Below are 13,108 nucleotides of genomic sequence, written 5' to 3'. Positions count from 1 at the left end.
AGGTGTTCCTAATAATCCTTTAGGTGAGTGTAAACACTGGCGACATCATGAATATCGCAAAGATTTGAGTGTGCTTACAATTTGGCCATTAAATTAAGTTTTCTCCTCATCTTTCCAGCCATTCCTCGACTCAACACACAGAGTAGTCTTAAGATGTATGAAAGCATCTAAAATTTATGAAAAGCAGTAGCAAAAGTATCATTTGAGTGGTTAAGTCAGACTCATTTCAGTGAGTTCAAACTGTCCATTGAAATTAATCAATTCAAAATTCCAAATGAACAATTTGCCGGAGCCGATAGCCTCGTGGGCAGCACTCCTACATGTAGCGTGGTCACACTGAGTTCGAGTCCTAGCTTAGGTACTCTTCCTGGTCCTTTTGTCTACGGTTTTATGAGTATTATGAATTCAAACATACTACTCGGCTCACTATGGAAGCATATGGGTAGCAATATTCAATTTGAAATGTAATATGCAAAATGACAATGCATTGTCATTTTGCATATTACATTTCAAATTGAATATTGCTACCCATATGCTTCCATAGGCTCACATACTGTTTTTCGCATACTAGTATATAGTATGAAAGAAGTCATATTCGGACAAAGCATATAATGATCTCGTGCTCATTTACTGGAAAATATATTACTTTTGCAATTATTTAAACATTATTTTTAACTACATTTTTTAAAAACATTTTTAAACATTTCAATCGACTTTGCAACAATGCCTGTTTGGTTTAAATGATTCCTCTTATTTAATAAAAAAAAAATTACATGTTCAAAATGTATGAAGTGTTAATGATTGTGGATGATTACCTGAGGCTCTTGGAAGGGAACAGTTTCTCCAGCTTCCTTGTACAGTAGCGCCAGTCTTTTAAGAGTTAACTCCTCAGCCTTCACCCCCTCCGCCTGCATGCGCTCGTACAGAGCCTTCGCTGAACTGAGGTCCTTATCCAAACCTGTTGAGAGTGAGGCAGAACAACAGCTGTGTTAAACAACCAATATTTCATCCTGCACATATCAGGCCTCATGAAATAGTGATGCTGCAGAGGTCTCTAAGTACTGAAACGTGTCAAAGTTCTCACGGTAGGCTGGCTAAAGTAGCCCCTCATTAGGGAACATGTGTTTGTATTAGCAAGCATGCCTCCTGTGAGTCAGTCAATGCGTTCCGCTTGCTGCATTTTTAATTGGAAGACTATTAACGGACTGGCTTTGCTGTGTGCCAAAACAGTGGGGTGACTCAAACAGGCCAGTGAGATGAGGACAGACTTAATGCCATTGTCCACCAGATGAAGCATGTAGCTTTTAACAGTGATCATGTTCAAATAAAACACTATTCAATGACAGAGGCAGAACAACATGTGCAGTTCCAGATGAGTACAGAGTAAAACAATAGCACTAATTGTTTCCTAAGTTGTGGTCACATTTACTTTTGTTCATACACAGGTGAAATTCAGTCATTTCACCCAAACAGATTTCACAATAGGTTCAAATTGGTTACACTGATTTGCTGCATTGAGAAACTCTCTGTTCTGCCTGGTTTGAAAATGACTTCTGTGTGAGATGTGCTTCATACATTAACATGCGCTATTGACAACGTACCTTTTTGCCCGTGAAATTTAACTAATGTGACCGCATCTTTAGATGACATCTATACAAGTGTACACACACATATACATATATACATGATGTGTGTGTGTGTTTATACACACAACTGGGTCGGCAATATTTTTAACGTTTTTGAAAAGTTTTTTATTCTCACCAAGGCTGCATTTAATTGATCAAAAATACAATAAAACCAGAAATATTGTGAAATATTACAATTTAAAATACCTTTTCTATTTGAATATATTTTAAAATGTAATTTATTTCTGTTTTGACAGATGAATTTATCCTCATCATTCCTCCAGTCTTCAGTGTCACATGATCCTTCAGAAATGATTTCAACATGCTGATTTGGTGCTCAAGAAACATTTCTTCTTATCAACTGAAAACAGTTGTGCTAATTAATATTTTTATGAAAATGGAGGCTTTTTTTCAGGACTCTAATGAACAGAAAGTTCAAAAGAACATTTATTTGAAATATTATGTAACAATATGAATGTCTTTTCCGACACCTTTGATCAATTTAACGTGTTCCTGTTTAATAAAAAAAAAACGAAATCTCACTGATCCCAAACTTTTGAACGCTAGTGTATATCACCCTGAAAATTAGAGTTGATACAAATAGTGGCCTTACTGTAGCATTTCATCAGGTGTGAATAGATATTCTCCTTCTCTGTGAAGTCAGGAATCAGCTCAGTCAGAGTCTTGATTTTAACAGCCTATTCAGGAAGGAAAATAGTCTTTATTTCACAAACTGTGACCATATTGTGCCTGATTTTGTGGAATAACAGTGTATACATTTCAAGAAAGTTTAGAGCATGAAGGTTAGAACAAACTGGGTTTGCTTACCTGTCCCGGCTGCTGAGCCGCTCGTAACATGTATGTGAACATTACGTCCTTCTGTTCGTTGACAGCCGCACAGCGCTAAAGCAATCAAAGAAGCACAAGAGACCTTAAAACTCTCAACACAAACATTTACCGCATATCATAACGTGTGTGTTTACATGCAAGCACAGTATCTGCCCTTGAGCAAAACATAAACCTTGGTATAAAAACAATTACTGGTATTTCCTGCATCCACACAGCAGGCAGTTAAAAGAATGCAGAGAGGAGCATATGGACGAGTGTGTAACAGCATGATGGGAGCATGTGTTTTTGAATGTATCCATCTTCCATTACATCCTTTAGCACTCAGTGCAGCGCTCTATAGTTAAGGGTTAATTATACAGCTAATAATGGAGTCAGGCAAATAACCACTTATTTCTTTATGAAAATTAAAATGTACAGTGTCTGCCCAATTTAAAGTACAATTATCTACACTTAGCCGTATAAAGGCGTGCTCCTGAGCTTTCAAGCACCGGTGTGCAATTTTCACACTCTTTAATCAGGACAATATTACACAAGTTAAATGAAGGCACAGTGAATTCCAGAAGGGTAAACTGTGCTGTACAGAAACTGTAGGTCTTGAGAAGACTCAACCACCTCAAGCAGCTTTGTCAGAAAGGAGGATGTTAGCAGGTATGAAGAAATCAGGCTTTTTATGGATATCATGGGTAACATGGACTAAACATTTTATTTAGCAATTAAGGTTACATGCTTTTGTGGCATAATGGCAATTTTTTAAATGCATGTTATAGGCATTTACAATCTCTCAAAAGAGAAAGGTGAAGCTTGTATTAAAAGCACCAATTTTGCATGCATTATTTGAACTGAAAAGTTTAAAAAAAAATCAATTTCAATTGTTTTGGTTACTAAACGAGGATTTTATACACGTTAAATTATAGTCACTAAAAAGGTTCTGAGCTAAAAACATTTATTTTCCATACAGAAATTAGAATTATTTACCATTCCAATGTTACATTTTTCAGCACCATGGCCTGATCTAGGTGGATGAGTTTCTGGTTAGTCATTACCTATGTAATTTACATAAAAACTCATTTTCTTTCTGGGTTTACCATGTTGACATGATTATAGTAGGAATTGAACGGGGTCAGTTTAAAGGGACAGTTCACCCAAAAATTTAAATTGTCATCATTTACTCTCCCAAACCCATAAAACTTTTTGTTCATATGCGATTTATTTTTTTAATGAAACTTGAGAGATTTCTGTTCCTCCATTGAAAGTCTATGTAACCAAAGCTTTCAAGCTTCAAAAAGTTAAGACATTGTAAGAGTAATGCATATTTAAATTGTCAACAGCAGTTTAACCGTGTTTGCTTGAAGCACAAGAACAAACCTCACAGTTCTCTCACGTTAAGCCAAGCCCGCACGTTTGAGCATCCATTTACCATATTTGATGAGCTCAATCTTTTTATGTTTTATCTGTACATCATATAAGACTTAGATTAAAGCTCTTGATTTATATGGATTACTTTTATGATCTCTTTAAAATATGAACGTTTTTTGGAGCGGGTTTTCAATGGAGGGTTTTCAATCTCTCATATTTCATACTTTATTTTACAGTCCTGTTCCCCATGTACTTAAAGTTATTACAATACAGGGTAATAACTAGGTACTAACCCTGAACCTACCCCTAAACCTTATATTAATCAGTACTTTCTTAGGCAAGTACACCAAGTACACAAAAGTGCACGCACTGTAAAATAAAGTGCAACCAAAAGATCTTCATTTGTGCTTCCAAGATGAACAAAAGTCTTATGGGTTTGGAAAGACATAAGTGTGAGTAAATGATGACAGAACATTCATATTTGGATGAACTATGCCTTCAAGCCTTGTCAAAACATTAAAATACACTAATCACATTTAAGCTTAGCCCCCTTTACTTCCATTGCAGGTACTCAACATTATACCACAAACTCTAATACAGTACAGATTCATTTGTATTGAACCCGGAAAATGTCTGAGATGCTTTGAAAAAGTCTCATCCTGTTCTGTGTGTGTGTGTTGGTATGTGTCTTTTGAAACTGCTGGACTGCCCTGCGCTTTCTCTGGGTTCAGCGGCAATGAGGTCACATTACAAGCCAATCGTGAAGGCTGTGGGGTTCTCTTGTATGTGCTGAATTAAAAGCCTAGGGGCCTGGGAGGCTTTTAACAGGCTTCTATATTAAAATGAACACAGGCTAAGGTGGGCAGAGTGCCTTCATGACAATCAGAGCAATTAAAACTATAGCCCAGCAGCTTCACTCCTGAGAGTTACTCTCTGATGCCATTCACAACACCTTCAACATGACGAACAAGATCAAACCAAACACGCTGATCTAAGACTTTCTGTAAAAATAATCATATTTTGATATTTAGCATTCTATCTCAGGGACGCTGCGAAGCAAAGCTTCCTGTTATTTCGACATCTCAAAGGATATTTCTCACTCCTGGGTTTAGTGGTGCCTTAATGCAGCCATTTTGTTCCTCGACTCGCTAAAGTGCTTTTTGAAAAAGGGAGAGGAAAAATCTTGTACAAGACCATCTAAGCAAGTAAAACCAACTGAATGATTAAAATATGAGACAGCAAGAGCTCAAAAAGAGCAGTGTTCACTTGAGTTGGAATTGTGGTTAGCAACAGGGTCAGCTAGTTTCAATACCAACTCGAATTAGATTCAGCAATTTAGCAAGGTCACAGAGTCCTCATGCATATCTTGGTTTGTTAAGAGACGGTACCTGCAGGAGAAACTTGGCCTCTTCTGTCCTGCCCATGTCCAAGTAAATCAGGAAGAGGTCTGCAGCGGCTCTGTAGGAGGCAAAGTGATTGCAGAGCCTTTCTGCCATGGCACTCACTGGACATAGAGAGAGATGTCAATCAATCACATGCCTACACAGTGATTACTATGTTACAACACATCAATGGGTGCTCTAATGTTTCTCCAAACCAGAAACTCACAAACAAGAGCAAGAAGTACTCAAATAATTCACTGTGTATCAGTGGTTCTCAACCTTTTTCTCTTCAAGACACCCATTTTGAAGACTCTACCAGCATGTAAGCGATTTACATATATAATATATATATGCCCTTGTAACCACCCCTTGACTAACATCCTACAATCCAATTAATTCCTGACTGACCAAATCTGGTTCAGCTCCACTATTTTTTCTCATTCAAGTAACTTCAGTCTATTATTTCACAATAGGAGAGAAAACTTGAACGCAATTTCCATTTCATGCCAATTTTAAGTGGTAAAAAACGAGGAAAAACTAATAAATAGTTTAAAAGTTTAATAACTAATAAAGTTTCAAGAACTGTATGTTCTACAATAAAACTGTTGTTGATGGAACAGATTAAAATAAGGATTACAAAATATTTTGTAGAGGTGCCCTGGTTGAGAACCACTGATATAGATGAAGAGGTGGTGTGTGGGTCTCACATTTATCTAGTGCAGCATCATTGTTGGCCTCTAGAACTTTGCGGAAGACAAAGGAAATACTGGTGTTCTGATTCTCTGTGTTCTGGGTGTAAACGGACTCCAACAGCTCCACTGCACTGTCAATGTCCCCACTGCAGAGGGAGAAAGGAGAGTTCATACTCAGTGTTAGTGATTTAAACAAACCCCTTTATAGCCCATTCATCCATTCATCTCATCAGGTGTGAAATACAGCATTATTCATGATGACTCGAGCCTCCACGCATATGGCCTTTGTAAACAAAAAGTGTCTTACAACATTTAAATCAATATATTTTTTGTGAATGAGTAGGCAGGATGATTTTCACATCATTTTGAAGTGAAAACTCTAGGCTACAAGAGCCAGTTCTCAAATCGTGTGGACAAATATTTAATGCTTTTTATGACCTTATAATCAATTGACAATTGAGTTTTTTTCAATAAACACGCATAATTGTTATTATCTCCAACATGTACATAGATGTAGCTCACATATTATTGTAGCCCAGTTTGTGCTGAATACAGTGTAACGAGTAACTTTTATATGTTTACATTAGGGATGTAACGATACACGTATTCGTATTTAACCATTCGGTACGAGGCTTTCGGTTCGGTACGCATTACAAACCGAACGATTCGTTGGACCATTTTTCCTGCCAGTGACACCAAAAGTTTGTTAGCAGTCGCACTGGTGCGACCACCACAACATTGCCCAACATCAAATGGCAAACGTAACGAAAGCGGAACGAAACTAAACTACTAATTTTGTGCTTCACAGACCATTTATCAGGTTGGACTAATGTCAGTGTAGCACGAGCCTATTTTGATCAAGCGACACTGTAGACGTGTCCCAAATGACACACTACACACTATGCACTTATGCACTGCAAAATGCTTCTCCATGTTGACCAACAACGGGCAGAAACCATGTCCTAAATACTTATTCTTCTAACCACTTTCGTTGGAATTCGCACTTTCCCATTTAAGGACTTAATTTTCATAAAATTCACTTTTAATGTTTTTCAATGCCCAGCAGAAACTCGGTTTAAATATATACAACTGGTCCTAACACCAAGTACTTAATTCATACTCAACTAGTGTAGTTTTAGGTTTATTCTTCTTGAATGAACAAAGATAGCTAGTAAAACATACTTTTACAGTTCAAACTAAAAGGCAGGCAGAAAAAGCAAGCCATGGGAAAATTTCCATTCCATTTCTGCTTCCCATCCATCCCCCAACTTTCATTTACAGAACACTAAGTGCATAAAACTTTCATTGGCCACATTAATATTCCGGGCCCAGCCGTCGATTGTCATTCTTCGCCATTCCTAAAGTCCTGAGACAGTGTAGGACAGCGGAAGAGCAAAGTGTTCCTCACGGCTGATTGGGCGGCTTACCCGTTCACACAGCTCTATCCTGTCGGGGTGAACTCTGACCCCCGGGGGGACATAAGCAACAGTGACACGTGTGCTGTGTGCAGCTGAGCCAAGCTGACTGGTTAAGAGGCGAGATGGGGGCTCCGGAACCCGGGCACCACATTAATATGGTCCATTGTGAATTATTCAGACTACATAGTCATAGCCATCACAGCAGATTTGAGCCTTTAATAATAATGGGGGAAGAGGGGTGAAGGGGATGGAGGAAAGGTAAGATGAAAGAACAGGAAGATGAAATTGAGGTGGGAGAAAAGGCCACATGAGCAGGCGGTCCTTTGTTACACAACAAACCTTTGATGACACCAATTTAGTCAAGGTCAAACCACTAAAAGGTCACATTTCATGGTATTTACAGAAACAAGGGTGCTTCATTGTTCTTTTCATGAATTTGTTTTCACAAAAATAACCAAGAAAAGATTGTGTGGGTAGAATCTAATCTCACCCGCCAGACAGTCTGCTAGTGCTCCCTTTGTTAGAAACATTGAGCATGTAGTTCAGAGTTTCTGAGATAATACAATACAATCAAGTCTTTGTCATAGTCAATCACAGTCTTAACCTCGAAGTCATCTGTGTTCCTCCAGCAGCAAGGTATGTGGTGCCAATTTTTGCTGCATTTAGTTTCACTGTGCATCCAGTTAAAAAACATCTGAACGGCTGCTCATCTCAAGTATTGTAAGCCTTGCTCTAGTAGTCAAGCCAACGAATAAGGAGATCTTTGAGACTTGTAGCTGTATAATACATTTTGGTGCATGGGATCGCTGCTGTGATGACGGTGTTGTAGGTGGTTGCTTCCACAAGTGTCTACTGAAATTCAGGTCATTAGATAAAGGTCATGTCCCAATTTACAGGGTTCCCACACCTTTTGACCAATGAATTGCCATGATTTTTCAATTGACTTGTCAAGTTGTTCATAATTACTGGATGAGGATTAAAAAAAACTTGAAAAATGTCCATGTCTTTTAAAGATTTTGTTCATTTGCATGTGCTTTCTGTGAAAATATTCCTGAATTTAGATTTTTAGATTTTCTATGTCAGTGAAAGAACTCTGCATGTACGCAACTGTTCAAAAGTTTGGGGTAAGAAATTAATAAAAAAATACTTTTCAAATTAATGCTGTTCTTTTGAACTTTCCATTCATCAAAGAATTCTAAAACTAAAGCACATCACAGATTCATATTAAGAAGCTGTTTTCAACATTGATAAGAAATGTATTGGCTTGGTGAGCATAAGAGACTTTTCAAAACATTGGAAAAAAAAAATCTTACAGAACCCACAGTTTTGAACAGTAGAGTAAGTCTTGTGATTATTTCGACAGTTTTATTCACTATCAAGCATAATTTGAAAGACAGATTGCTTTAAAAAATAATAGCAATCTGTCATCAACAAGCTGCACCATGCGAGGTACCCCATCCATGTCCAGATAACAAACGGACAAGTCATGTGACCAATTGAGGTAACTTCTAAACACCTTTATGGAGCAATAATAGTAATGCTTGCCTTGGCAAAAAAAACAAAAAAACAAAAAAAATCCTTACTTTTTCATATGAGCGAGGGCAGTATTGTTGACAAATAACATGCTGGACAGCTTGACGGAGCCTAAAGTCTTCACCAAGGCCTCCACTCCCTGGATGTCCTGTGTGTTCCCTTCACTAGCAAGACCCTGAACCAGTCGAGTGATGGCCAACTGACTGGGCACCTGGTCAGCCTGTAACATGCCCTTAAAAATCTCCATGGCATCTGTGAGCAGGGACAGATCATGTGGTCAGGTTTAATAAAACAAAGCCATGGAAGAAACCTAGATTATCCACAGTATCACTAACTGCTGAACTGAGAGAACAGATCAACGTGTGTACTCACCATTCATCTGGCATTTCTTCACTTGAGAGATGATGAGTAGGTTGTTGGCAATGTCACTTAAACTGAACCTAGGAATATGATCAGCAGCACTGAGAAGACAAAAGGAAGATGGGGACTGGTTGAAGAACTGAAGTTTATGAAATAACAGTGTTATGTAGGGATCAGCTGTATTTATGAATAATACATGATGTTGTTGTATATGGATGTTGATGCTGAGAGCCATTTCTTTACTAGTGAGCATAAAATTGAGTGCATGCATGTGTGTGAGACAGAACAAATCCAACAAATCAGGATCCACACTCCCAGTTCATTTTCCCCTCCTCCGTCACTTAAACCTCAATCAAAGTCTTCTTTTTTTATTACCCTCACTGGCCAGATTAATCCAGCCGTCCAATTGAGCATCAGCCGCCGCTCCTTATCTCCACGGCGACCGGCCAACAGCCGTTCGCACAGCAGATTGGCCCAGCGACCAGAGCCAGAGTTACTCTTATCAATCCTAAGAAAATCCTTGTGTCCTTCTCCTTACTCTCCTCTAGTCCTCTTAAGTGCTGGACAATCCCATCCCTCGCTTCTCTCCTCCATTCCCAATCCCCTTAATCTGTCCTTAAAGCACCCCGCTGGCCAAGACCAATGTCCTGCCAAACATCTGCTTGAAGTCCACCACACACATATGCACTTCTTCAAAGCAATAAACACACTACATATGATTTCTGAAGGATCATGTGAAACTAAAGACTGGAGTAATGAAGTAATGGCAGGTGAAAATTCAGATTTTAATCTCTCACATTAAAAAATAAGTCATATTGCAAAAACGTTTCAAATATGTTACCCATGAGCTACCATTTTATTTAAGATGGTGCTTTAGAAAACAGCTTGTTTTTGTAGACAGTAGCAATGAAGTTCACAAGGTTTTGAAACAGAGCATGCCTGCTATAGTCTGATTTACTGACTGGGTGTATAAATGATAACTGGTAATTGAAGATACATGGTTATGATACATGGTATGTTACACATTATCTGTATTGCTCAAAGGCAACTGAAGTTTTGAGGTTTCAAGTACCTTTGCACATCAAATGCTACAGTGTAATATAGTGGGAGATAATGTTATGTTCATGCACTACAAGTCCATGAATAGGGTCAGTTAACACCCACCGCAATGGCTGTGGTGTGGATAGACTGGTACAAAGATGTTTCTGAATGCTTTCTGAAAGCATTCACAAGATTATAGGGGCAATGGCTTTTTTTCATGAGGACATATCATCAGACGTATAATGCGACCCAGTAAACCCGCAGAGCTTTATAGATAAATCAAAGATCACCAGCGCAAAAGTACAACACAAAGATCTATTACTAATCGGCAAATGACTATCATTTTTGCATCTTGACAAGCTCTTCTGAGAGCTCAGAGATTATCTGGTAACACTGAAAGGGCTTAAACCATAAGACTGCTCACTTTGCATGCATGTATATATTTGTGTGTGTGTTTGACTAGAAGCTTATTCATCCGTTTCAAATCAAGAAGATTTTCTTATTCTGCAAAAACGGGTCTGTGACCTTAAAACCTGTAATTTTGCAACCTGAACATCTTTACCATGCAAATGTAAAAGATATTGGATGCAATGCGACCCCCATAGACAGACTTACATGTTCTTGACAGCGATGGCATCTTCTATGTTGCCTCTGGATAGGAGGGCTTTGATGAGGTTATCATATGCAGCAGGGCCGAGCACCATGCCCCTGCTATCTACTTCCTTCAGGACGTTGAAGGCCTCTGAGGATCAGAAACAAGAGTATACACATGATCTACTTGATATTAGATCGCTCTCTCTTTAACTTAAGGCTCTCTAACGATTGAAGAATAAAACTACAAGAAACTTGCGGAGGAACATTATTTTGTTCCTTATTTAGTTGTGCTATGGCTCCGCTATTCTGCGCAAGTGAATCTGATGGCTTGAGGCACAGCAGCACTGGTTACAGATGATCGCCTTATCAGTGCGAATGTCACTAACGACATCAAAACTCAAAAGATGGATATTCTTCAGATATTATCTCAATTCTGACTATTTTTCTCATAATTGAGAGTTTGCCTCTAGCAATTCTGACTTTTTTTTCCCAGAATTAGACGAGCAATTGCGAATTATAAAGTCAGAACTGGGAGAAATCAACTCACAATTCTGAGAAATAAATTCACAATTGTGAGATTTAAACTCACAATTTCAATAAGGAATTGTGAGGAATAAACTAGCATTTGAGAATTATAAAGTAAAAAGTCAGCTCACAATTCTGACATTTTCTCGCAATTGTGAGTTTCTCACAATTCTGACTTCATAACTCTCAATTTGCAAGTTTATATCTTGCAATTCTGATTGTTTATCAGAATTGCAACTTTATTTCTGAGAATTGAGAGTTTATATCTAAGAATTACAACTTTATTTCTAAGAAATGCAAGTTTATATATCTTGCCATTCGGGCTTTATAACTCGCAATTGTGAGTTTATATCTCAATTCCGAGAAAAAATAAGTCAGAATTGCAAGATGTAAACTTGAGATCTTTGTGAGATAAGTCGCAATTACCTTTTTTATTTTTTATTCATTGGCGGAAACAAACTTCCATACATGTCAGATAAGGTAAAACAGTGGAAACTATTATAACTTGGCAAGGCAACTTACAGGCAAACAGACCAAAGCAATAACCTGTTAAGAGACTGGAATTGCTATCAAAATAAACCGCCTTGTAAACACAGTCAATGCATAGAAAATACAATGCAACAGAAACTATGTTGATTTGTGTTTTATTACGGTACTGTTGCTATGCCTTTGTGCTCGTAACCTCTTTTCGGTTCAAGGTTAATTTCTTGTGGCTTCAAGCTACTATGATCCCTGCCTCTGCATATAGTAATAGCCTGGTCCTTTTTTTTACAAATATGAAGTAAACACACATAGACAAATGACAAACGTCTGCAGTTTTACAGGAAACCTGTCCCAACAACTCTAAAATATAAATAATTATTGTAGGTTTATCAGTCATTTATGGCAAGGCAAAAACACACTTTGGAAGATGGTTTTATGATGTACTCACTCATTATTTAAATTTTTAATTTCGAACCAAAAAAGTTACATAGCGTAGCTTTAAAAAACAAACCTTGAACTTTGCCCTTCTTGCAAAGAGACAGGACTTTGAGTTTGTAGTCCTCAACCGTGGCCTCTTTAGTGAATGTAGTAACCCTTTCACGAGGTGAAGACGCATTTCTAGATTCTTGCTCTAAGAACATCTCAGGTTGACCTTTGACCTCCTCAAACCACACCTAAACATAAAACAGCCACATCAATACACCATAATGCTTCCTTTAACTCTGGATAATAATTCAATTTTAATTAATGCAAGGTTTCCACCCCCTAAAGTGATTATAATGGAAACATGATAAAAACAGCTGAATGTATCTGACCAAAGAAACAGATCCAAAGACTGTAGGGCAGTGGTTTTCAGCTGCTTTTGATTCAGGACACAGACTTTACATTGGACAATGAGTGTTCCATTACCTCAGGCACCTCAAAGGGCACCTCCTGGTTATTGTTTTTGAGGACATCAGCAAGCAAACGCAATGTTCTCTCTCTTGGAGCCAAATTCTCCTCTTGCATTTTCATCCAGGTCGCCTCAGCCTTACGCCAGTCATTGGTCTCCTCTGACAAGAGAAAAGAAAACCGTGTCGTAACACCCATCCACTGTTTGGAATCTCAGGTCCAACACACAATACTTACTGCAGAGGCGGAGCAAATAGTGGTACATGTCATCTCTGTCACACTCAAACAGCTTGATAGTCATGTCCACCATGTTCTCAAGGGGCTCCATCTGGGGAGGAAAGATTCAAACGGTGATACAC

General features: G+C 38.2%; 1 protein-coding gene across 1 annotated transcript in view; it reads right to left on the bottom strand.

Moving 5' to 3' along the window:
* The window catches only part of lrpprc (leucine-rich pentatricopeptide repeat containing), a 56,264-nt gene that overhangs the window by 2,878 nt on the left and 40,278 nt on the right, over positions 1–13,108 (bottom strand). Inside the window, exons 27-37 of the mRNA XM_079854992.1 lie at positions 12,987–13,077; positions 12,768–12,910; positions 12,370–12,532; positions 10,872–10,998; positions 9,228–9,316; positions 8,906–9,107; positions 5,920–6,050; positions 5,219–5,334; positions 2,454–2,528; positions 2,239–2,323; positions 816–958 (exon numbers count right to left, since the gene is read on the bottom strand). Coding sequence (XP_079711118.1) covers positions 816–958; positions 2,239–2,323; positions 2,454–2,528; positions 5,219–5,334; positions 5,920–6,050; positions 8,906–9,107; positions 9,228–9,316; positions 10,872–10,998; positions 12,370–12,532; positions 12,768–12,910; positions 12,987–13,077 — 1,365 coding nt within the window. The remainder of the gene's footprint in view (positions 1–815; positions 959–2,238; positions 2,324–2,453; positions 2,529–5,218; positions 5,335–5,919; positions 6,051–8,905; positions 9,108–9,227; positions 9,317–10,871; positions 10,999–12,369; positions 12,533–12,767; positions 12,911–12,986; positions 13,078–13,108) is intronic.

This window comes from Squalius cephalus (genome assembly GCF_949319135.1).
Source record: "Squalius cephalus genome assembly, chromosome: 21".
In the NCBI taxonomy this organism is placed as follows: domain Eukaryota; kingdom Metazoa; phylum Chordata; class Actinopteri; order Cypriniformes; family Leuciscidae; genus Squalius; species Squalius cephalus.
The sequence above is the reverse complement of the archived record's forward strand: the minus strand, read 5'-3'. Positions and strand labels throughout refer to the sequence as shown.